The sequence below is a fragment of the Coturnix japonica genome, chromosome 7, assembly GCF_001577835.2.
Source record: "Coturnix japonica isolate 7356 chromosome 7, Coturnix japonica 2.1, whole genome shotgun sequence".
In the NCBI taxonomy this organism is placed as follows: domain Eukaryota; kingdom Metazoa; phylum Chordata; class Aves; order Galliformes; family Phasianidae; genus Coturnix; species Coturnix japonica.
The window spans coordinates 20,289,718-20,314,972 of record NC_029522.1 but is presented as its reverse complement, the minus strand read 5'-3'; the positions used below and the strand labels follow the sequence as shown (position 1 = coordinate 20,314,972).

At 43.3% G+C, this 25,255-nt stretch overlaps 1 protein-coding gene across 6 annotated transcripts in view; it reads right to left on the bottom strand.

Annotated features, from left to right (window-relative positions):
- The window catches only part of SEMA5B (semaphorin 5B), a 244,936-nt gene that overhangs the window by 121,528 nt on the left and 98,153 nt on the right, over nucleotides 1–25,255 (bottom strand). For 5 of the 6 annotated variants that reach the window (XM_015868675.2, XM_015868674.2, XM_015868670.2 and 2 more), the window contains one exon: nucleotides 4,103–4,308. In XM_015868675.2, the coding sequence (XP_015724161.1) occupies nucleotides 4,103–4,256 (154 nt within the window). In that variant the 5' untranslated portion in view covers nucleotides 4,257–4,308. Of the gene's footprint in view, nucleotides 1–4,102; nucleotides 4,309–14,798; nucleotides 14,931–25,255 lie in introns of those variants that run through there. The other variant, XM_015868673.2, reaches the window with a different exon arrangement.

Below are 25,255 nucleotides of genomic sequence, written 5' to 3'. Positions count from 1 at the left end.
CAGCTGTTAGGTGTAATTTTCAGAAGTTTGGCCTGAGAGCAAATTAGTTCCCTGACCACTGTATATTTATGGCTTTAGTAGTCATAATTTTCTAACAAATTTTAAATCAACCCCAAGGAAGAAAATATCAGCTTCATTTGCCACAGTTTCACTTTTCAAGATTAAAAAGGAAATTGCCACAAGGCTTCCTTAATGGAAACAAAATCTAAACCAAACCGCTTAGAAGGTCAAGTATTCTGCAGCATCCCAATCTTATGCACAGGATGCCACCAGTCACGAGTTAGCACTCCTTCACCTGTTACATTTGGACTCCTTGTGTGGAGATTCAAGGGCAGCAGGGCTATAAACTAGGAGTCAGTTCTCCCATAATGTATTTTGCCTTCCCTTTAACATTTGGCCCGGTATACTTCTCAGACTTCCCACAATCCCAACTGCTGCTAACTAAAGTTTTGGGTTGGATTTTCAAAATCTCACTTGTTCAAGAAAAGTGTAAATCTTAATCAGAATTTCCTCGGGGGTTCTCCTAGCTGACTTATGGAGCTGATGGATGCTAATGTGCTTTTTTTTCCCCATCAGTGTACAGTAAAGGGAATAACGTATTAGTGGCCAAATCAGAAATGGTGGGGGTGTTTGGTAAAATGTCAGGAACCTTCAAAGGAAATAAATCATTTCTTATTATCCTTCAGCCCACAAGCTTAAAACTGCTTTTGCTTTCAACGCAACAAGCAAATCCGTAACTGCTCCCCACAGATCTCAGAGTTTGAGGCTGGCCACATTTCAATAAGATGTTGTTCAAAGAAAGAAAATATTGAGAAAATGTATAGCAAGCAACATTCAAGCAACCCGAATCACATTCATCTGATAGAAGGCAATAATTACAGTCAGGCTGAAGTAAAATCCCAGATTAAAACACTCTCAGACTAATTCACTTTAAAAACCTGGGGCCACAGACAGAGCAATTTGCATTTAGCAGAGACTGAGGACCAGAAATTGGTCAGATGCTGCATGCCCAGAACTCATAGCAGCCATGATGATACAGTTGGCAAAGCTGAGATCTGCTGTCCTGAGAAGATCTGGGATACAAGCTACTCAACCAAGTCTACCTCTCTCCTATTCTTCAGCATAAGATCTTCTGGGGACAAAGAAAAGCTGCAATTATTAAAGCAGAGGAGCACAAATGATGTTGTTTCAGCTTATACAAACTGCCACAACCCAGGACAGAAAGCACTGGCAGACAGAATAGAGAAGGACATGGAGAGTCTACCACAGTTCTCCTGAGCATGATCTAATAGATAAAATTAAAGAGAAAGAAATAATGAGAGAAACTGCAAGTGAAAACCTGTCTACAACTTTCCAGTTAAGCTATGAACATCCAAGTGATTCATATAACACAGATGAGTTTGCAGACTTTTAAGCACTTCCTTGGTAAACAAGCTGAAACCAAACTCTCCATCCATTACAGGCATATAAGCACACGTCAGTCATGGCTCTGGCCTCTTGAAATAACAGATCTTGTACAGCATTGCCATGGCAGACGTTGTTCCTGGCTTTCCCAAGGGGCATGTTACAAAGGAGCTCCAAATGTCTTTAATGAATAACAATTTAATGAATAACATAGTTTGCTGTCTAAGAGACAGCTGTATAATAATGATACTGTTGAGAAACTTGTTGGTATGGCAAGGGCATAGCCCAGTTGCAAATTCAGGGAGCATCTCTTCTTGCAAGATACACACAAAGACTGGGGGGAAAAAAAGATCAAAACTGAAAGGAACATGAAACATTTTCTCTGGTTTTAGACTTCCCATAGTGGCCTACAGTGGAGCTGAGCTGCAATGATGTACTGTTTAGTTAAGCAGGACTTGTATGCCTGTGTGCATGCACCAATAAATATAAAAGGACGCACTAAGAATATATATGACTTGTTTTACTAATTTCTCAGCTCACTGAAAAACAAACAAGCATGCAAGATCCTTCATGTAGCTACCCACTCACAAACAGGTAATAAGACACCATCAACAGGCTCCCAGGAAGTAAAAGACCATTTTGTTATTGATCTAACAAGGGAAATCAAACTGAAACAGGATTTTCTATAAGAACAGAGTAGAACAATCCAATTATGAAAATTCCAAACTGGGTATGTTATTACTGCTGGTGAAACCATACAGTGAGCATCGTTTATAAGCCCCAGGGAAACTGGGGCAGCACTGCAGTCGCTTGGTGCTGCACAAACACCCAGGACAGCATAACAGCCCAAATGCCTGGTCCAGCCTCACAGCCTCTACGTGGTCAGCTAACAGAAATCATTCAGCCTGCAGCATTTTCCCAGTCTCTGCCTCACTTTGCAAACTTCAAAATTCATGCCTGATTAAAAACCAACAAATCGGCAGATCTCAAGTGTAGCCATCACTCCTGCAGAGAAGTCCTTATGCTGACTGCCAAACATGCCCTCCAGTTCCTCAAAATCAGGAATCAGAGCTCCCGTGTTCCCTGCAGAATGGTTTATCTGAGTGCTGGATCCCAGAAACGTAACCTTGGTAAGTTAAAATTTGGTGCTCCTGGCTAATAGTAAGAGAACACTTTTTCTTCTTTCTGTATCTAAAACATCCTCATTACTGTATTACCTATTTAAATATCCAACTGAGTTCCAACATGTTTTTAGCTGCAAGGATTTCTCCTTTCACCCTCTCCAGTTAAACAGACAGCCAGACTAACTTGGCAATTAAAATAAAGGTGTATTTACTCATTCTACTTGAGCAAGGTTAGAGCCAGTGCCATATCATGTAAGCTTAAAGATTTTGCTAATTTACTTTAATCCGTTTAAATCTTTAAAGCACAGACAATGGGAAACAGACAAGAAACCTCTTGCACTTTCCAAATGAAGAGACAGTTGTTTTCCTCCTCTCTAAAGAAGAGTAAAGCTCTCCAGAAGAACCCCAAAAGGTCAGTAAGGAAGCCTTTGACTATTTTCTTCCTGGAAACCCTATCTCAAAGGTCACAAAACCTCTGCTAAATTGCCTTTAGCAAAGAACCTAACCAGAGACATGTCCTAACGTAGTTAATTGCCTTTAGCAAGAATGTAACAAGAGACATATGGCAGGGCCTTAAATGGGAGCCCAGATCAATACTTCAACATTTAGGAAGAAACCACTTTTAGCAAGGAGATGCAGAAGCTGAGGATGAGCTTAAGGCTGGGCTGAATGCAGAAACAACAGCAACACCAGCATGGTGGGCTAAGTGCCTTGTGGGTATGCAGACAGACCGGACACACCACAGCCCAGGGGTACATATATCCTCATGGATAATCCATCTGCATAAGAACAAGGGTAACCTGGTTTTTCAAATGAACAGTAAAAAGACTGGCCACCATTTCTGCGTGGCACAGCAGAACACTGAAATAACAAATCTTTAGTACTGTAGAACCATAGAATCCCTTTAGTTGGAATGGACACTTAAAGGCTATCTGGTCCAACCCCCCTGCAATGAACAGGAATATCTACAGCTTGATCAGGTGCTCAGAGCCCCGTCCAACCCAACCTTCCATGTTTCCAAGAACAGGGTTTCTACAAATGCCCCTTCTTGCATATGGAAGATCTTGTCAAGCTGAGTGTCTGAGTGAAAGACAGGAAAACTACTGGCTGAAGTGATAAATACATCCCTCAAAAGTCAACAAACAACATGGCAGCCACATGCTGCAATTTTAAAGCAGTTTACTTCTCCCGCATTCAGATATGCCCAAACTATCACTTTTCACTTATGATGTCTCCAGACCCAGCCAGCTGTGAGAGGTATATAAACACATGAAATACAGTTCCAATGTAGCACGAGACCTTAGGGAAACTGCAGCAGAACTGGAAGCAGAGATTCTTAGACCCAGAATCTCTTAGTCCCAGACTGCTCAAAGTAAGTGACTGCTATGAAACCTCAGAGAGAAAACCCTGCAGAGCTTCAACATGAATGCAATTCACCAGGGCACTTGTACTGACCCGTGGAAAACAGGTGTAAGGAAAACAACACAAACTAAACCCTTCTCCCTAACAACACCAGGAAGGACTTCAAAATGGATCATCCTACTGGAACTTGAAACAGAAATAGAAGCTCTTACCTTCAAAAGCAATTGTGGGGTGTTCTTTCCTGACACACTGCTGATGTTCAGCTTCAGAGTATTCAGGTACATTCTGTGATGCTGAGAGATGAAAAGCAAGAAGAAAAAGGCTTGGCAATGATAGGGAAATGGCCTTTAATCTTGAAACAACCATGACTGAAGGGCAGTTGCAGATCTAGCTTCCAAGGTGGGCCCAGGGAGGATACCTGAAATACAAATAATTCCACTTTCAGAAAGACTAATGTTTATCCAAAGTTTGTAGCATGGGTAGGGGAGGGTGGAATTCCCCTTTCATCCCAACCCCACTTGTGGTAAGTACACATGAAAATAACCCACAAAACAGCATCAAAAAAACAAATGACCCAATTTACAACTATATTTGAGCTTCTAACTTCAAAGGGAGGCACAGTGCACAGCTTTATAGATATCTCTGTGTAGCTTTGGGGCATATGTCCTTGTACAGTACTTAGTGTGCAGTAGGTAGCACTGACAACATGACATCACCAGTGCTCCAGGTGTAAATGTGTCCCCAGTGTGGACTCCTCACTCTTCCACTTCATGGGAGGAGTATTTAAATGCTGTGTTGCACTCAAGAGATGGCGCTGGATGAGCCAACATCAGAACATGGGCTATTAATACTGTTCTAACAGGAAATTTATACACTTTACCACTGCTGTTTTAGATGTCTTGAAACAAGAAAAGCCAACTTAAAGGTATTGCTGGGAAAGTGCTAATTAAGGTGTAACATAAAAATTATAAGAGCTTAATGGGGAGAAGGGTGAGAAATGAGTCAATTGCCTGTGTTACCACAGGATGCCACAGACACATGAGCTAAGGCACAGCTGAGGAAGAGGAGGAGCTCTTCTCTCAGGTAGAGGGGCAAGCCCTGTCTCCCCTACATGAGCAGCTGGTAACAACAGGAACACAACAGACACCTCTTTAAGCTCCCTGGGGTTACCAGGCCTGAGGCAGGGGATGGAGGATTAATTAGCTCCTGCCACCGCTCCCCAAGATGCTGAAGCAGCTTAGGAAAATCCGCATTGCCAAATTTAATCTTCCTGATGTTCACATTGTTATTTTTTTTCCTACGTAACTCTGTTCAATTAATGCAAACACATGTTTTCAAACAAATGGAGCCTTCTATCATGGATTCTCATCTACTGATAAAGCTGATTCTGATTAAATTCACATATAATGAGATTTTCAGTTCCAGTGGGTGCCATGATTCCTAAAGGTAACACAACAGACAGCTCCTTCAGTGCCCAGTGCCTCTCTGGTTTTGCTTGCAGTCCCCAAAGCCCCTCCAGTGAGCTGAAGCACTCAGATTGGAGTCTGATAGCACAAGGCACTGGTAAGCAATGACAAGGGCAAACTCCAACGTGTGGGACCACGCCGTGACATCAAGGAGCTGGGAGAAGTTCCTGAAGGTCTTTGGACATCATGGGAGCAACAACAGGCTGCCTACAGCAGCAATGGAAGAAGGGGGGGCTCTGAAAGATAGATCCTGTTTTATTAAGTGTATTTCTCTGTGATTTTAAACACAGCCATACAGAAGTGCATCCATTATGCATGTCCTCAGCAGTCGCTATGTACCACTGACTGAAAATAACGTTGGCATTCAGGAGCTGGGGACATTACAGAGATTTGGTTTCCTAACTGGCAAGAGTGAGAGATCACCGCATTTCACATTATTCTTTTTTCAGCCCTATATATGGATTTTATGTAGGGCTGTATAAAATCCCCTTCCATTTCTCCAGTGGAATTTCTACACTGTTTCACTTCAGAGCTACAGGGCTTCTTTTGTTTGTTTGTTTTTTAACGCAGCAAATATAATGTTAAATTAAAAACAGGACTGGCAGAAGTCAGAGATGTGAAATCATTCAAAGCCAAAGCCAGAACAGTGTTCAGTCGTTAAGCACAAGCATACTGCAGGGCATACATAAAATGGGTACTGTGGCATCTCAGATGATGGAGATGTTACTCAAGTCACGCTATAATGGAAGTTACTGATGATGGAGTACCAGATTATATTTTCAGCCATTGGTTTAAATGACAATTTCTTTTTCAGTATAGATTTAGAAGTTAAATACAGCACACAGCTGTGGACCCTAGGGAGATGCATTTGTGTAGCTCTCAGATTCATTGAAAGTTCCAGCAGAGACAAAGCCAAACTTCCCTTTGATACGAGATGGTTGTTGTGGGAAATGCAAAAGAAGCAAAAGGACTTCTTCATGTCAGAGATCTTTGCTGGGAACTGGAAGAGACAGGCACAGAAATCTCACTTTATGCATGCTGTACTCCTCCCAGTCCAGCTGTGATTAGCTAATCCCAGAAATAAGGTACTAAGCTAGGCAGACTTTTGATCTGAGCCAACGTGGCTGCTTTCATGTGCTAACCATCCAAAAAATGACCTCAAATCAGGTGAACAAAACTTAAATTAGATAAGAGTGCTTGAGGACACAAAGCAGAGCTCTCCCACAGCCCCCCAGTGCTCCTTTAAGGCCCCGTGTGGTCCAGAAGCAGCAGATGAGTAAATTCAAGCTTCACACTCAAAAGAGTCATGAAACAATAAGTTTCATATAAGAGAGCTTCATAACATCCCACAGATTATTCTGTGCCAAAGCAGAGTACATTTGCTAATGTTTTGTCTGGACTAGTTGTAAAATGTGCCAAGTAGCTGGATTTCTGCCACTTTCCCTGGGAGATTTTACCACAGTCCAAGAGACTTCAGCATTCCTTAGAAAGCTATAACCCGTATTTGGGGTAAAGTTCCATCTCCTTTTCCCTTGTTGTCACAAGGAAATCCAAAGTGTGCTTGAAAATCATGATTTCAAAGTTGATATGAAGTGGAAATATATGACCAAAGAAAGATGAAAAAGAAACAATATAAAAAGCCTGTATCCTTCCTTATGTCAGCTATCTCTTTCACTCAATTACAACCACCAAATCTACTAAATGAAATCTGTTCTATGTGCAGTTCTGGAGTGGTGTCTGGGATCAATGAGTCAGTAGGTAAATACCAGCTTGGTCAAAGGCAAAAGAAACCAGAGCTCAGAGCACCAGCTCAGATACTGGATAGCACTGCAAGCTATTCTCCAATCTGCTCCTTCCCAACCTGCCTTGGTCATTTTTTTTTCAATATTTTAAGAGAGACCCTAACTAAGTCATTGCTATTTCCAGCTGCAATTTTATTTCCAGCAAACCCCATATTCCCAGATGAACAAGTGCTGCGTGCCCAAGGAGAGCAGCTGCAGGCCAAAAGCACTTTGGTAGTTGCCTGTGAGGGTCTGGCAGCTAACTAGAAGTGTAAATGTTTAAATTCTACTGGGGAAGGCCAGGCTCGAGCCTCCCATTTCGTCCCAGCTGCAGATGTTCACTGAGAGAGATGGTGGGGAGGTGCTTGGGATAAGCCCTCCACAGACACATCCCAGCCACATCCCAGCTTCACTGCTGGAACTTGTCCTAGCCCTAAGCCCTTTAGATACAGTTTAAATACTATAAAAAGATCTGCTCTTATTAAAGTCTGTCTACTCAAAATGGCTTAGGGCTTGAGAAATCAGCTGTCAAAGTTTCAGTACAGATGAGAGACAAGAGATGAAATCCCTGGTTAAACTCAAATCCCAGGCAGGACACATCAATTCTTTACTTGTTCATCTTTGATGTATCTTTACCACCTTAGCTACCACCTCCCTCCAAAATGCAGACACATTAAAAAAGGTAATAATGAAAATGCCCAATAAGGTCATGTGCCCAAGTCTTTCTGCCATCTCCCCACTGCGAGTCTGGCAGCCCCAAGCCAGGTTGGGGTCCCTCTCTCCCACCACACTGGGAGAATCCTTTTGGCCCTCTGCCACAAAGGTCAGAACATTTGGGCTCCACAGAGAAGCACTTTGTAGAATACAACTCCTGCCACTGCCCTCTCATCTCCTCAGTCAGACTCCTTAGGCTCACATGCCTCTGGCACAGTGGCACTGGATGGGACAAGAGCTGCTCCTCTCAGTCACCATCACTTGGGCTGAAATGGCAGCCCCAGCACCTCCATCAACACAGATATCCCATTTCTGCCCTGGTGTCTTTCACAGCAGCCCAACAGGGACTTCACCTCTTGCCTCAGCACAGCATTGAGGCATCCCCTGTTGTACCTCCTGGGGCACGAGTCTATTCCAACTCACCCTGCACTGTATCATTGCAACTCCATTGATTTCATAGGAGCTAATCCTGATTTACAGAGGGTAACTCAGATCAGGCCCCCTTTGACTAAAGCTCCATGTCTAAAAGAAAAATACCTTCAATCAATCTTTGAGGCTTTAAAACAAAGCACACTTTAAAAATGGCTGTACCAGGAATCCATATCCTGCTTTCCTCTGACTGTAACTATCATTTTGACTTAATAAAACGTGACAGTAAAGTTTAAGGATAAAAGAAAATGCTTCATCTTTCATTTTAAAGAAAAGAGATGCCTTTAAAAAAGGCTAAAAAAGGAACCTCCTGAAAAAGCATTAATTCTTCCGTTCAGGATCTTTTGTCATTGGCGCAGTTATGATTTTATTAGAATGGAGACCAGAGAGAAGAAGAGCAGTGGAAAGAGGTGAATGCTTAAGCATTCCAAAAAAAGCACTGGAAGAACAGAGGAAATAAATAAAAACATTACAAAGCACAACAGCTCAGCAGTGCGGCTGTGATGGGCTGGCACTGGTAGCTCTGCCTTAGAAAAGGGCAGCAAAGTCTCAGTCCTTCATCCCTGTGCCACTCCGTGCCCTCTCCTCCTATCCTCACCCCACACTTCCCTGTATAACCCCAGGGCTATCTTTTACACCAGCCCACAGCCCAGCAGCAGGGTGTACAGACTCTCCTGAGGCAAAGCAGAAGCTGAAGCTCTGTGCTCACCATTGGGATCTTTCCATACCCAGCCCAGCATCACAGAGGTTTTTATGTCAGGAACAAAACAATCAAGATTTCACAACACAGGTCACTTCTTTGTAACCTTTCTGTTACCCAGATCTATCTAAATTATTCTGTTTACTCTTTGCAGAGGAGAAATCAGTTTAACTTAATATTCTGCTATGTTTACAGCACAGTCACCAGCTGCAGGCTCTTGCAGCACAAACAGATCTTCACTTTTGCAGGAGGCCCTCAAGAGCAGGAACCTCATAGAGAAAGCCCCCATTAGATAGAGCTGAATCAACAATAAAAGCCTGTGCAACAGAGCAAAATACACTGTGCTGCTGGGATGTGGCCAGAGCTGGTGGGCATTAATAAATACCTACTCTGCTGACACTTGGCCCTGTGAGTGGCATGAACCTGACCACACACTGAGTCTGTCCCCAGCTGCTTCCAGAGGCCCTCCCCAAAGGACTCCACATCTTTCTTTGACGAGCTACACATAATAAAAAGACACAAGGGGTTTTGTGAGGGTTTGTTTGGGAAACAAATTTAGCACTTGTGAAGAGGTGCCTGGGAGTCTGAAGTCTTCTGTTTATCCAAAGGTCAGATTTGGCAACAAACACTTGCACACATTTATTTCCCTGGTGGTACAATTCCATGTTACCCAGAAGACTCCAACAGAGAGGCTGGAAGACCTTCCCTACACTGGGCACTGCCCAAGCAGAGGTATTTTGGTGGTTCTGAGACCTCTGTGCTTGCTCAGTGTGTGATGCAAAGTCCTCTGCACAGCTGCTGTAAATCCAAGGTGCCAGACATGCTGCTGACATGCAGATCAGTGATGTAAGTGCAGTACATCCAGCACCACACTTACTGCAAATAGCCCACTGGCTGCAAGGGCTCTGTCTGGCTTGAGATTTGGTACTTGAGCACACAGGCTCATGCCTTAAGCTGTAGAAACAGGACAGCTTTTCTCCAAGTTACCTCTTGCACTTGAACATTTGCAAAGTAGTACAGCCACAGCTCCCACCACCATGCTACCACCCTACCACCACGAGCAGCCAGTGTCGCTCCAACACCCTCTGATTCTGCACAGCCTGGAGCTGCCAATCTTGCTGGGAAAACACTAAGATGATGAAATTTTAGAAGAAAAATCTGATTTCTCCTTTGACCTGAAGTGATCTCAGAATTTAAGCCTCCAGGAAACAAAATGCCAGCCATGTAATCATCACACCAACCAACCAATGTCCTTGCAGACAGTCAGGCACAAGACATTTCCCCTAAAGCTTTGTTTTTACAGTTTCAAGACCCCAGTGTCAGCTCTAAGGCCAATGCCTTGCCACGTAACACAGGCATACAGCTTAATTCTAACTCCAGGAGGAGAAGCATAAAGCACTGCTATAGTGCTGGGTCCAAGTTTCAGCCTGCTTGGAGAGAACAATACATTTTGCTGCAGCATCTTCTTGGCACTGCATGGCACTGGTTATTATATGGAAACCTTGGTCAGAAGGCAATCAAGTGGTCAATATATGTCCCAAAACCAAACCTCCATTCAAATTCTGTGGTACCAGGACTGTGGCACCAGTTACCTGCTAACCTGAGCTCTCTAGCACAGGAATTACTATGTGGAGTCATGGTGAGATCCTTTTAGACCTTTTCTCAAAATGATATTTAGGCAAGAGAACATGAAACATGGCAGTGACCCTTTTGGCTGCCTTTTTCTAATGAAATGGAGCCCTAATTTTCACTGCCCACAGATTTACAATGCCTGAATAGCCGACAGCATGGTCCCAAACCTGTAGGATACTCCCCCTAAACTGCCAGACACCAAGGTGATGCAGGATTTCATACAAATCCTATGGTCTGTGACCCAGAAAAGCAGCTCCGTGTTGGAAAGGAAGGCACAAATATATGAGACAATCCCCATGCTCAGGTTTTTGGCAAATCCATACGTCCAGCCAAAACCTTGGCCCTGAAGCGGCCTGCTGGTGGCATGCCTTGGCCTCAGGACAGTGCCCTGATCCTTGGAAATACTTTATGAAAGCCATGCAAGGCAGAAATTTCACTGTCATTTTCCAGGAGGCAGGGTCTGAGCACACATTTGGGGGCTGATATTGTTTTAATGCACTCTGAAGCCAGGCTTTCCAGAGATGAATTATTTGTAATGAATTCCAATCACATGGAGCTACAGCCCCCACACCTTCGCATTGCATATATAACCAAATTAGTTTAGAAGATGTAAGTTATTCAGGGACTTAGCTGTTCAGTCTGGCCTTGGAGGATTTGCTCTCATTATGGCTTTTATGCAAATTCTGTCCTCCAAATCTCTTCTGAATCAATTATTACTAGATTAATTTAAACATGTCCACCTGGGGTGCCTGTATATCATGTGCCTCATGTTAAAAAGTAAAAAGGATGGTAATGAATTCAGGAGGTGACGGAAACAGATTCCTGCTTTGTGGAAATGTGACCTTTTTGCATAATGCCATAAAAGAAAGAAGTTCCCTTAAGAAACATGGCAGATAGGGTCGTTGGTTGGATCAGCTTGGCTTTCAATCACTCTTTGGAAATTAGCATGATACAATAAAAAATTAATAAGAAATTAAAAAAAAAAATCACTTTAATGCTCCAGACTATTAAAGTCTTCGATGGACTACTAATTGAAATGTAATGCTTAATTTTAAGCAATGCCATTTTATTAATGGTAAAAACTTGAATTAATGTCATTAACCAATGTTAATATTACAAATCCCCTGAGGGATAACAAAGCAATTATGTTATTCACAGCACTGAAAGGGGAACAAAAACATAAATGTAGTCTGTACACGACTTCACCAAGGCGGAAGGCACTGCTTCCATCTGCATCTCCTCTGCTGAGGAAGGGGGTTTGTTTGTTTGTTTTTGAGCAAAGAGGAGGGAGAGGAAGGGAAGAATTTGCACTAAGTTAATTACTGCTGATTTTTCAGGCACTTAATAGCTAGGAAATTATTCTGTTACTCAAACACCATACTATGGGGATTCTGGAAAAATAATTTGGGAATGAGAAATTGATTACATATCCTCCTTCTTGGAGTCTCTCCTGCATGCTTTAGGATACTTGCACATCCACCAGCCTCCTTCCCTGGGTGTAAAGGCTTGAAGTAAATGGATAGCCTGGCAGTAAGTGGCTTTACAAAGCTGTGCTGGTTTGCATCTGCCAGGGATCAGACCCAGTCTAACCACCAAAAGCATCACCTTTTGTGATCCCAAATGCCCCTCAAACCTACACTAGAGGAACTGCTGTTATTTCATAGAGTCAAGCAAGTTCAGCATCTTGTCAGATCCACTGCTAATCAGGATAGGTGGGGTAGTATTAACTAAAGAACCCAAACCAATAAGCTCACCAACTGACAGAGATTGCATCGCAGAGGGAATGAGAACCTTGGATGGTGAAGGTGTAACATATCTCTTATCCCAGATTAACCATGTCTGAGATAAACCCTCACTTAACTCTGCTTTTATTGTCTGTGTGATGATGAAGGGACAATGGGGAGATTCAGCAAACCAAGGACTGACTGCTGACCTCACTGTTATTCCTCAGAATCTCAAAGATTTTTTACTTTATGTTTACACAGAGAAATACTCCAATGCACCCAACACAACACTGTCAGAAACCACAGTGAACACAAGTGCCTCTTTCAGCCTGCACTTTTCAAGACAACTGGTCAAATATGTCTCACATTCACAGACAGCATTAATACATGGGAAGAGACTGCTTCACATAATGCACTGATGTTCTGCTCTAAACCAGTTTTCATACTGCTCAGGAGACTCTGCCAACACTGTCCAGCCAAATACTTCTTAAAAATTAAACTCATCACCCTCTTAGGGGAAAAAGAAAAGTACTGATGCTAATTATTAACATGCCTCTTATTTGTGTTGTGTAAGGTGTAAAACCTCAACGCTAACCCAAAAAGAATTACAGGAAAAAGTCCATGGCTTTCCATGGAGTGAGACTGTACCCCTGAAGTTAGTTGGGTACAATGACGGGGACTCATACGGGTGGCTGGAACACAAGGGCGACCTTCTATCTTTGTGTCCCAAGAACAAAGCACAAGAGCTTCTTTATGTTTCCGTTCCGGATATAGATACAGCTGTAAAACACAGTGAGATTTGGGAATTTTACTTAAGATGATACATTACTAAGCAACTGAATTATAAATGGGAGACTGAGCAAGAGGAAGAATTACAGCGAGGTTTCCACTGTGCCTACCGATGAGGTCCAGCACATGGCAGCCTTCAGCCTATGCAGCCAGTTCTGCCTCTCCTCCTGGAAATCTGCAGATCTGTACTTTCTGTCTTCCAGTAATGGTCTCTCTCTTACCTTTTATCTCCCTCATTTCCTCCAAGAGCAACATTAAACCTCCTGTGAAATATCTCCAGAATCCACTCTGTCACTCTTCTGTTTTCTCTCCCAGCCCCCCCACTCCCTCTTTGAAAACAGAGGGAGGGGGACTCACCGAAGACACCAAGGTCAAGGCAGAGTGAGACAAAGTCAAATTCCTGCCATCATTTAACACCATACACCATCAGACCATTACAGCGACGTGAGACGTTATGGATTGCAGCTTAATAGAAGGGTGGTGGGGAGAGGGGAAGAAGAAATGCACTGAGACTTGCTGATTAAAGTGCAGGAGCGGGCAGGGGACCGCGACAGCATTTGTGTTCATAAAGCCAAGACTTACTTCTCAATATTAATGGGCGCACCATTGTCGCCAGACGCAATGTTTTGTTATTGCGTGATTAATTGAAAGTCACACGCAATGACATATTACAAGCAGGATGAAGCTGTCACTGGGAAGCAATTCTTCACCGTAATTTCTGCCAGTCTCCACACTCTGAAATTGCATACCCCGCTACAGACGACCCCTCAAGCACAAACGCATTACATATCTTTATATAAATAACAGTGACTAACAACAGCAGGCTGAGGTAATCTCTGCGGGATATGAAATAGAGAAAAAGGTAAGATGGAGAAGTTGTCTTCAAACATTAGTAAGCTTGTCCGTGCTAATCTCCATCAAATGAGCCATTTCTCTTTTCCTCTAAAATAAAACCCGTTCCTGCCGGAGACATACAAAGTATGATAAAAGGACACGTTGCAGCATAAATGACAACCCGAAGCCTTTCTTCTTCAAAAGGCCACTGGTTCTAAATCTTAAAAACGTATCTTGATCAAGACTAATTAAACTTCGACACAGTCGCTTTATCACTTACTTAGGTCAGTAAGTAAGTATCAGTATCTGGTCCGACTCACTTTACTAAAACCCCCAGATCAAAGACTCTTTTATATTTCTTTTGGCAGCAGCAGGAAGATATCAAATCATTAATTTTCTCCACGCATTTTATTTCAGTCAGAATCACCGCATTCAAAGTATAATGTACGATAAAAAGAATTGACAGTGCTCGCAGAGAAGGACACAGCCCAGGTTATGCAGGTGCCCAGGAAACAGAATCACAGAATCTTTAAGATTGGAAAAGACCACTAAGATCATCTAAGTCCATCCATCAACTCATCACCTACGCCCACTAAACCACATCACTCAGTGCTACATCCACCTTTTTTCTTGTGGACCCTTCCACAGACAATTCCACATCTCCTGCATTTTTTATATGTCAAATTCTCAGATGAATTGTTAGTAATGGCACAGAGTTGGACAATCTTCAGTTGGAGCCTAGCGCTCCATTTCACACCTAATGGATTTGTGCAGAGGCTCTATGCCATTCCACATCCCCAGGCACTCCCCATGTGCGGACAAGGGGTGCGGAGCGTTACCTGCTCACTGGTGGCTCTCGCAGGCTCTGGTCCATCAGCTGGAGCAGAAGCAGCAGCACCGGGATAGGGAACACAAACCCAAGCTGTCCTGGGGCCCGGTGGCACACAGCGAGCTCTGCCCAGCTCAAACCCCACAACAGAATAAAACTGTGTCCACCAGCCTTTTTAACGGTCTCTTAATGACCGTTAACTTTTTTCAGCCAGCCATTGACTCTAATGGCATGTGCATTCACCCACCATAATACCTCCGCTGGCCTTCATTAATTTACCATGCACAATTTCTCTGAAAGCATTTGTCAATAGAATACCCTAAACTGACTCAGTAACTCGGGAAGATAAAACACTTTTTGTGTAAGGCTCTTATGCAGATTCACAGCATTCTCCACTAATAAGTTAGGCATAGGCAATGCTGAGTGTCCACACACAATCCTGGACAAAATGATGTGCCAGAGATGCCAGTGCCATCAGAACACCCATGTGCACATCAACAGGACCAGGAGCACAAGAATAACAGGGGCAAATTGCAACTTGTTTGAACTGCAAAGTTCCTGAAATACCTGGCAAATTTCAAGAACAGGAAGCCTATGTGAAAAGCTATAAAAAAAGCAAGGGAAAATCCAGCAGTATAGATTCACCAACCTAGACCCATTCATCAGGGAAAGGAGGGAATCCAGCAAAGCGAGTGGATTAGAAACCAACTATTCCAGAGAACAAAGACTTGGAGCTGTCAGGAACTACAGTGCTGCCCATTAGCATGGCAATAAATTACCAAACTGTCAGCATTTTCCCATTATAAATCTCTCAGGTCCCCTCCAACGTACACTGATGCATGGCTCAGACCTTGCCCCCGTGGCGGCAGTGAAGCTGCAGACAAAAGCAGTACGGTCCCCCTTAGGGGGTGTAAGGGCCATAAATATAGCCAGTGGTCTTATAAACTTAACAGGATATTGGTTTTAGGGAATAAAAAAGGATTTTTCTTTAATTGCAATTTGTTTGGCTTTAAGAAAAGTTCTAGGGGAAGTGAGAAGCTTATGGAAAAGCCATCGGGTGCGCAATGCCACCATGACCCAATCTGTCCCACATAAAAATCACCTTCCATACACACACACCCTTGTTGCACCCTCAAATATTATAAGCGGAGGTAAAATGAAGATTAAAATAATTAATCTTAAGCTTAATTTAATCTGGCTCAACTCAATGAGTTTTGAGAGACAGGTTCTGGGTTCCTGTCCATGGGTCTTTAGCTTGGGATCAGTGGGGTGAACACAGAGCTCTTCAAAAAAAAATCTCAATTAAAAGAAAGCTTTGTATTTTTAAGAACTGAAGGTTAGGTTGCTATTTTAGAAAGCAGATTGCAAAAGAAGCACTCAAGCGCATAAAAAACCTTCTAATGAAAACTGGCTGTATATGTGAAGGCGATGTGCTCACACAGGCATCCTTTTTTTAAGTGGAAAACACCATAAGGATTTTGGCAACTGGATTTAGTAGAAGGATGTGAGCCACTATCAGCACAGAGGTAATGAAAACACCACTGCCTGGAGTTAGTATCGTTAAATACCATTAATATTGCCACTAATTACACATGCTTAACAATAGTTTTGCCTGCAACTCTCACATCACAAAACTGCCCGTAAACATGTCTGCTGGGGAGCAACAGACTTTTGAAAAAAAACAAATAGATTTGTGTTTATAGATGACATGGAAAAAAGTTCACACCTGAAGAGGAATGATGCAGCACATAGGTATGAGAAGCAAGAAGTGCTTCTCATGCACTGGAGGAGGATGTGGGGCTGAGCTGTGTGCCCGGAGCAGAGACTGGTGCTGACCTAAACCCGGGCAGAAGACACTGCAGGGTCCCCATGAGCACAGCAGGGGCAGGTCTAGCCCCCTCATTCAGCAGTGATGCCAAATAAGCACTTACGTTTTTCTAACCTTTAAAGACTGTATCCTTGCAAGATCACAATTTGCTCTCGGCTTGTGAACGAGAGGAAAAGAAGTAGGAAGACGTTTCTTTTATTGAATCTTGCTTTTTACGTTAATTGTTTTAATGTCTGTGCTGGGGGTTGTTTCTTCTTTGACTGAAATCCTGCAGTATATCTTCTCATAAAGTAAACAGCATAGCACTCTGCCTCAGAGTTTATAACAGCAGAATTAAATTCCATCCATATGTCCGAAGTACGAGAGGTTCAGAGTCAGAGCTGGCAAATGGTGCGATTAATCCCGACTGCATTTCAGCAAAGACAAATCTACAAATAATGTACAGTTTCTCTCTTTGTGAATTACCACTTGAGAAAAGCCCTTGCCTCTATCATATACATCCAAACCAATTCTTGAAGATTGTTTACAATAAATCAAATTCGGGACGGCGTTTGACTGATGAAATTTCAAACACCATCTCTTTATTCTTCGGGTGCTCCTTTTATAATGTCAAGTTAACAGAAAAAACGCAGCGGTTCTGCAGACGCCAGACACATTCAAAGGTTTCCATCTGGGCTTTAATTACTATCGCAGTTGCCTCACTAAATTGAATATGTTCCTCCTCCCTCCTAAGGGTTTCGCCTTGTATCTGATTTAGCTTACTTTGCCTTGATGAATGAAATCTGGTATAATCATTTTCTATAATGCCCCAGAGGAGCATCTTCCCGTGTAGAAACTTGTTGTCCCGTACGTCAGCTTTCTGCATTTCTCTCTTCAGACATTGCTCAGAACTTTACTGAGAGATTCTTCTTTCCTCCAGGAAATTATTCTGGAAAAGTCCTAGGGCAGATTTTCTCCAAAGGCCACATTTAGATCAGATCGCTGCTATTACCATAAAGTTAAAAAACAAAGAGGGTAAGATGTTTAAACCACTTCTCTTCCTAATGCAGAAGACAAACAAAATCCCCTTTCTCCCCCTCCACACAGCATCACCTGTTCATGACCCCACTGACCAGTTGTTATTGCTTTCAGATGTTAATTAGTGAGCCCATACTGCCTGATCTTTGCCACTACTCCTGACCTATTCATCTTGGCCTCTTGGTTATTATCAGTGCCTTTCTATAGGTGTTCTCAGAGAGCAGTAACAAGCACGCCATCTGTTTTAGCTCTCCTAATTTGAGCCGTTAAATAAAAACACGTAACATCATCTACAAAAATACCTTTGTTAGGGCTCAGCAGTGAGCTCTGAATCCTTTATAATTAACTGCAGACCTACTTGTTGGTTTCCAATAAGGTCACTCTTTCAGTAATCAGAGGTGGTCCCAGGAGGTAGTACATAAATAGCCTATATTGAAGCCAAAATTAGGCTAACTCAGAACTTCCTGTACTCTTTGCTGCAAATAAAGCAAATATTTATAGGCTCTCACAATCTTTGAGGCTCCTGACTAAGAATTAGAATCAGAGAGCCCTTCTTGCTCATAGTAAATCAGAACACAAGCAAATGTCCCAAAGCCTGGATTCTGCTATGTATCATCTTCGTTTGAAACTCCCCGTGGCATTCTTTAGATATCCCTTAAAAAAATGAAAATAAAAAGAGAACCAAAAGATAAATCAAAAGGGAGGTGAAAACAGACTTTGAAGGAAAACATCTCCCTGTTAAAGCCTATTGTCCCAGACTCAAAACATCTGGCTTCCATTCTGGACTCTGCCACTGACTTTTTACATGGCCTCAGGCAAGTCCTTTCTCTTTAAGTCTTCAGCATTTCATTCTTTTCAAGCAAATAGGATTTCTCCTTTCTTCCTTTGATTTCCATCCTGACCATCCAGGGATAAGCACAGTTTTAAAGATGAAAAGTAACATCACCTTCTCACTGGACACCATCACATAAGCAGACACTTATCTGAAGCGTGGAGGCTTTGGACTGTAAACACTTCATGGTAAAGACCATCTACTAGCATTTGTCAAGTCTTCTGTTTTATAGACTATTTAGAGAAGGCTAATGGTATGCTGTAGGAGTTTCTGGAAGCAGCTGGCCGGGTTTCTGCTGGAATCATCACTTTAAACACTGTTGGGATGTCATTGTTTTATTCAGAGGTGTCAGAACGCCTCGAGCTTTGGCCAGCCATCTTTTCTCATTAGTAATTTTCACACAAGTCTAAATAAATGTGTTTGTACTGTGCCTAGCGTAACGCAGCTCCTGTATGCCACATTAACACAGCTAATAAATAAAAAACCCTATTCACGCCATTCTTACACTGGCCACTTGTCGAGGAAGCAGGGAGCAGTAGTGGCCAGGGCAGCTGCTGTTAGCCAACAGACTCCAGCTGTAAGCACCAGCATTAAAAGTAACTTTATCACTTCTCTGCACTTGGCATTCCTTTGCTCCTTTACCACCTCACAGAGAGGTCTGGTGAAAAGCACGGTGCCCATTTGCCCTTGGCTGGCTGAGGAGCCAGCAAACCCTTTTGTTGCATTTTGGCCTGGAATCCAGGAGCAGATCTGAATGATCAATGCTGCTCGGCCTCTGCACAGCTCGCAGCGCAGGAAGAGCCATAACAATGGGCAATGGAGAACACTGCTTCCCAAAGAGCTGCCACCAACACGCGAGATGCCTTTCAAATGCACAAGGCCCGTACTAAAAGTGCTGTCAAAGAGCTTTCAGACACCACTGGGACACAAAATTGATGTACAGGGGAAGGTCTCTGTGAATTACATCAGTGCAGCTCTGTGCCACTTATTGCAACGGTGCCCAGCTCCTGGCAGCTCTCTGCCACCATCCACACATCTTACAAGGGGGTGATAAAATGGTCGTGTTTCACAAGGAAATGCTTTTAAGAATAGTGAACTGGTTTTGGCATTGAACATATTTAATTATCATAGCACGTCTACATGTTATCCCTCAGAATCTGGCATTTCAAACTAATCCGATTATTTATTTACTGCAGGTAGCACAGTGAATGGTGCTCCTGACCCCCAGAACAAATACACTGCAATGAGCTCCTGCAATCACAGCTCCCCACTGAACTCCCCCCAGGCTGTGGGCTGGGAGAGCAAAGGTTCTCATTGCCCTCAGACAGGAAACCAGCCCTCTCCTTCTAAGACCAGGTCCTACCAATACAAATTGTTCCGTATCGGCTTTCTGAAATTCAGAGCCTTTGACAGCCGCAATTTCATGGGCAGTCTGCAGTTACTCCCCCCCCTGCAGCCCCATCTCTTTCCTTCCGCTGCTTTTCTCTTCACCTCTCTGTCCTGCAGATGAGAAGCCCAGCTCCCAGGCTGAGCCAGCTACGTTTTTCCAGAACAGTGAAGCTAATGTTTCTCCAGCAAAGTTCAAGAAAGTTACAAGAAATATTCTTGGCTGAGGCCCCTGGCCTGTGAAGTAACTTGACAGAGGAGACAGCTGAAGCCTCCCCAATTGTCAGCCTTGCAGTATATAAGAGAAGAAATAATTTACCTGCGCTCAGATATAATAGTAACGCTTCACTGTTGTGATTCTAGAAATCAAGCAGAGATCCATGAGAGCTCAAGGGGAAGGAGTCGATAGGGATGCTGAGAAGGCGCTGAGTTTCAACTCCCTATCAGGGTATCAGTTGCCCTAGAAACATCATAAACCAGAAAACTGGAAGAGACAAGATCCATCCCCCCCCAAAAAAACAACAGTTTGGCAACATCCAACCAATGCTTTGAAAGCATAAAAATGACTAATTGTCTATGTTTTCTTCTTCTCACCAGACAAAAGGCTCCCCTGGCAATGAGGGACAGCTCTTCGAGCTGTGTTTTGCTATTCTCTCAGCTGTTTGAATTCAGAGTGGAGGATTTAAAACTGAATTCAAATGAAAACTAAGTAAATAACGAGCTTGTCATCGTTCCCCTCTTCTCCCAAAGACAAGAGTTTGAATAACCTGAAAAATACTGGTGACCTTTTAGGGTAAAACATCCTTCTAGCCATAAATCTTAGAAACGACCATAAAGCTGCCTCACTACTTAGCACAAGTCTCATTTTCTAACCAGAAGCAATCCAGATCAAGGCATTTTCTAGCATCTGACCTGTGTTGCACTGAAGCACAAGTCTTGTCTTTGACCCAGTTCTAATAGTGTTATGAGCACAGGTTAGGGTAGATGCTTGAGCAGTGGGTAGAGGTAATAGGAACCAAGGTTTGGTTGGTAGCACCAGAAGACGCTGGTCTTTGCCAGGCCAATTAATTCCTCTCTGATCAACAGTAAATGCAATATTTAAAAACAAAAGAAAGAAAAAAGGAGAAGGATGAGCTTTAAAAATAAAATTTAAAAAGCCCAGCAAACATTAACTGTAATGTTTTTAGCCTCACACTCCCTTATTTGGCCTCTTTGCGTACGTTTCTCATTCCCTCTCCCTCATTCTAACTGGCCAATTGCCCAATAGAGAAGAAAAGAAGAGAAAAAGCAGAAAAATTAATTATAAGCAATAAAAGTCATTTTAAACTCTGTTCTAAAGGCTGGTGCCAGAGCAGGAGGGGAAAACTTGGGAACTTTGGATTTGCTGTGCTCTTCTTCATGGATCCCCAGCGATGCGGGTGTCTGCAAGCAGCACACAGCAACCAGCACAGCTGTTTGTATTCTCTCTGTGCACAGGGAACCAATTTTTCCCTTTCATACATTATTCACAACTTGCTGCAGCCATTCTGCAAATTTAATACATCTCCTTTAACACAACGATGAGATCGAGATGCAGACTCTTTCCCTTGTTTTTATTTTTCCCCTGAATGCTGAGAACACTGGATATGGATTTTCTTTGTATTCAAATTTCTCTTTTCAATTTGAAGCAGGTTTAAACTACGCAGAATGCAGACAGGCAACAAGTGAGGATTTCCTGCTCTGATCTGTCACTGCTCCTCCAGTCAAGCCTGCAAAAATAGTCCTCCTCCGGCTGGACACAGCCAAATCCCCTGCAATTTAGGAAGTGATAAACCCACCTCCAGCATTAACAACCATTACCACCAATAACTCCGTGCTTCTGAAAATCCCCTCATCTGCAGCCACCAACATTCATTCTCACTTGACATTAAGATGACAGATTTGCCAACAGACTAGGGAGGCGAAATAACATCACAGGACCACCTGCTCCCATAGAGTTTAGCTTCAGTAATGTAATACAATATCACGAGCTGCAGTCATTTAATGCACTTGATGCAGGAGGGAAATGCAGATTTTCTCGCTTTCTCTGCAAGTTTTGGGTCAGGCGCCAGAGTAAGCTGTACCCTTCCGCTCCCACATCCCCAGGCTGAGCAAAGCAAAGGGTCAGATTCATCCCTGGTGTCAGCCTTGGCTTGACATGAAGCCAAAAAGTAAAAGAAACTGTGATTTTATTGTCGTTCCTAAAAGATAGCTGAGCATGAGCAGCATGGATTTCTTTTCACAGTTCAGGTTTCACAGCCACTTTGCACTTCTTTTCCAGATAAAGTGGAATATCTTTGTTCTCCTTTGAAAATCGCATTGTGTTATCATAATATACTGCACAGGAGCAGCTCTGGAAAACACCCATCTCAAAGCTCAGTGCCGCTGGTTACCTGTTTGCTCATGACAACACTGTTGCCGTATCTACCTCGTAAGGGCTGCTTGACACAAATTGGATTTCATTTCAATGCTGCATTGATGCCATACCCTGAGCATTAAACACCAATTTCCAAACAATACTGCAGGAGCCAGATCTGCACCCTTGTAACTCAGCCCAAGAATCACAAGATGTGGTGTGTGTGGAGGATGTTACATGTCTGCTGATGAAGGAACTGCAGCATGGTTCTGCCCTTTGCATCCTGGTGTGACCACGTGTGATGTGAAAGATTAAATTCAAAAGGAAAATTAATCACGCTGTTGGTATTAGCTCAGCCACAGTAACCCACCTGCAACATTCACACTTCCTAGTGGGGGTTATCACTTCTATTACAAGGATAGATAGTGGCAGGGCAAAGGGAGGTGGTTTTAAACTGAAAGAGGGGATATTTAGATTAGGTATTGGGGGAAATTTTTCTCTGAGAAGGTGGTGAGGCCCTGGCACAGATTGCCCAGAGAAGCTGCAGATGCCCCATCCCTGAGGCGTTCAAGGCCATGTTGGATGAGGCCAACCTGGTTTGGTGCCTAATTTAGTGGTTGGCAACCCTGCCCTTGGCAAATGGTTGGAACAAGATGATCTTTGAGGTCCCTTCCAAACGCAGCCATGATTCTATTCATTCTATGATTCATAAGAGGCACCCTGCGTGTCCCTTGTTCCCACTGACATTAAATCCTTGTAGGAAAGGTTTCTATAATACAGATTACCTGTACACTTATGCAGAAAGCATGAGACCCTACCAAAGAAGCATGTATGGCTGGGTACTGTGCCATCAGTGAGTTGGGCTCAGATGAAAACCCTGCTTTTGGTATATAGGCTCACAATTTAAATGCAATTTAAATAAAAGAGTCTTGGCATTGCAGCCAATCCCATGGTTTAAATTACAAGGCAGAAAATTCCTGCATAACTTCAGTAGCATTGTATTTGCTGAGAAAATGCTTACACTGAGTTTGGGTCAAACCAGGGGCCTCTTGCATGGGCTGATACAGCACACAATGAGACAGCAAGCAGGGGGCTTTCTGCAGAAGTGGGTACACACAGAGCTGTTTCCTATGTCTGCAGTGAAACAGGCACCAATCACTTACAGCCATCGATATGCTTCATGCTGTCCCCAGATCAGGATGCTGCCAGCTACAGCGGCTCGTGTTGCTCTTCCTCCTCCACTGAACAGGCTGCTAAATGAACAGACCCAATATGATCTCACACATCCAACCAGCATACCAAAAAAGCCCAAGAGCAGCTGCTGCCTACCTACAACTCTCTAATTCCAGCCCAAACAATCTGCTTCCCAGTGGTGGGAAAGCATCCTACTGAAGGACCCAGCAATCAGAGGAGTCAGCAGAGACATGAGGCTGTACCTCCAGCTCTGACACACAGCTAATTACAAAGGACAATTATTATAATTAATGCCAGTGGATGTGGCCAAGTCTCCGTGCAACTACTGTGGGGAATTTCCACCCCTACTCCAACTAAAAAACCATCTGTCAGACAGGAAAGCACAGAATAAAACCCCTGTTTGCCAAATACCTTGGGTAAAACAAGCTATTGCCACTAACCAGGCAGTCACACGGAGGTCGCGCAGGTTTCTTATAGGAGCCACCACATGGCAAATAGAAAATCATCAACTTCATATACTCCTCTTCACAAGGTACATAATGCACTGACTTAGCACCATGAGACTACTAATGGGGTCTGCAGAGACGGGTAAGTTACTTGCTCCCCTTTGTCCCAAGCTGGTTTGTTTTGTTTAATAGGGTTGGCAGCAGAGACAGCTAGAGAAAATGGGCTGGACATGCTGCTACTGCACAGCTCTATCAAGACTGTTAGTTTTGAAAGAGCCACTTGCTGTTGGACATTTGCACATTTAAACTTTCTTGTCCCTGTGCCTTAGGGACCACCTGACAGGCAGTAGGAATAAGGACAATTATTAAAGCAGACGTCATGTTTCTGACTGATCCATGCGCTGACTGCTAGGAAGGAAATTTTGCTACGAGGGAAAGTTGCTGGCTGTGTCAAACTACCTTCTGTGCAACCAGGAGATAAAGCCCACGTAATTGTCTGCCACGGTGCCCTGATTTCTTCACATTTCCTCTCCTCTTGCTTCAGCACTGCTGGTGAGCTCTCATCAAAAATAACCATGCATGGACCTCTGCACTCACTTGCTTTAGGCATCAGATTCCTGGCTCACAAGTGCAGACACTTTCCGTTACTAAGTACTGGCATCCAGCCGGTGGCAAGGACTTGGGTGGTGGTGGTGCTTAGGGATATCTGTGCTGTCACAGACTCAACCACTTCATCCTCCACTAGAGGAAAAAGCCAACGGCCACAACAAAATGGCAGCAACCCAGATAGAGCGCTACTGAATATGTTAGGCACTGAATGCCTGACTTTTCTCCCCAAAATTGAGTTCTTATTGGAATACGAAGATAGTATCATATGAACAGTCGATACCACCTTTCCCTAAACAGCCCAACCATGCCTTGCAGTCACACCAACTCAGAAGGAGGAGCTCCTCACATTTCAGGGCTGACCTACTCTGGGATCCCTGCTGCTGAAGAAGGAGACCCCTTCAAACAAATCCAATGCCCAGGCCTGTGCCAGTCACTTCCATCATACCATTACAACATACCAGAGGACGTTAACTGGGGCTAACACAACCAGAGCACCCAGTTCAGCTCTGCCAGAGGGAGCTTACACAACTTAATACAAGCAGATAGATGACATATAGGTACCATCAAGCACTGCAATGTGCAAAAGCATCAGAGGGTGTATGTCTATTCATCCCTGTTTCTGAAATAATTATTAAAATAGACACCTGCTGCCTGCAGAGCCTCATCGGTCCAAGTTAAGGTGTCTCAGTAGGAGATTTCTGTACAGATGTAATGAATTATGTACACATATTGATCTGAGCTGAATGAAGATTTGTTCTTCTTGTAAGTTCTTGTTGATGTA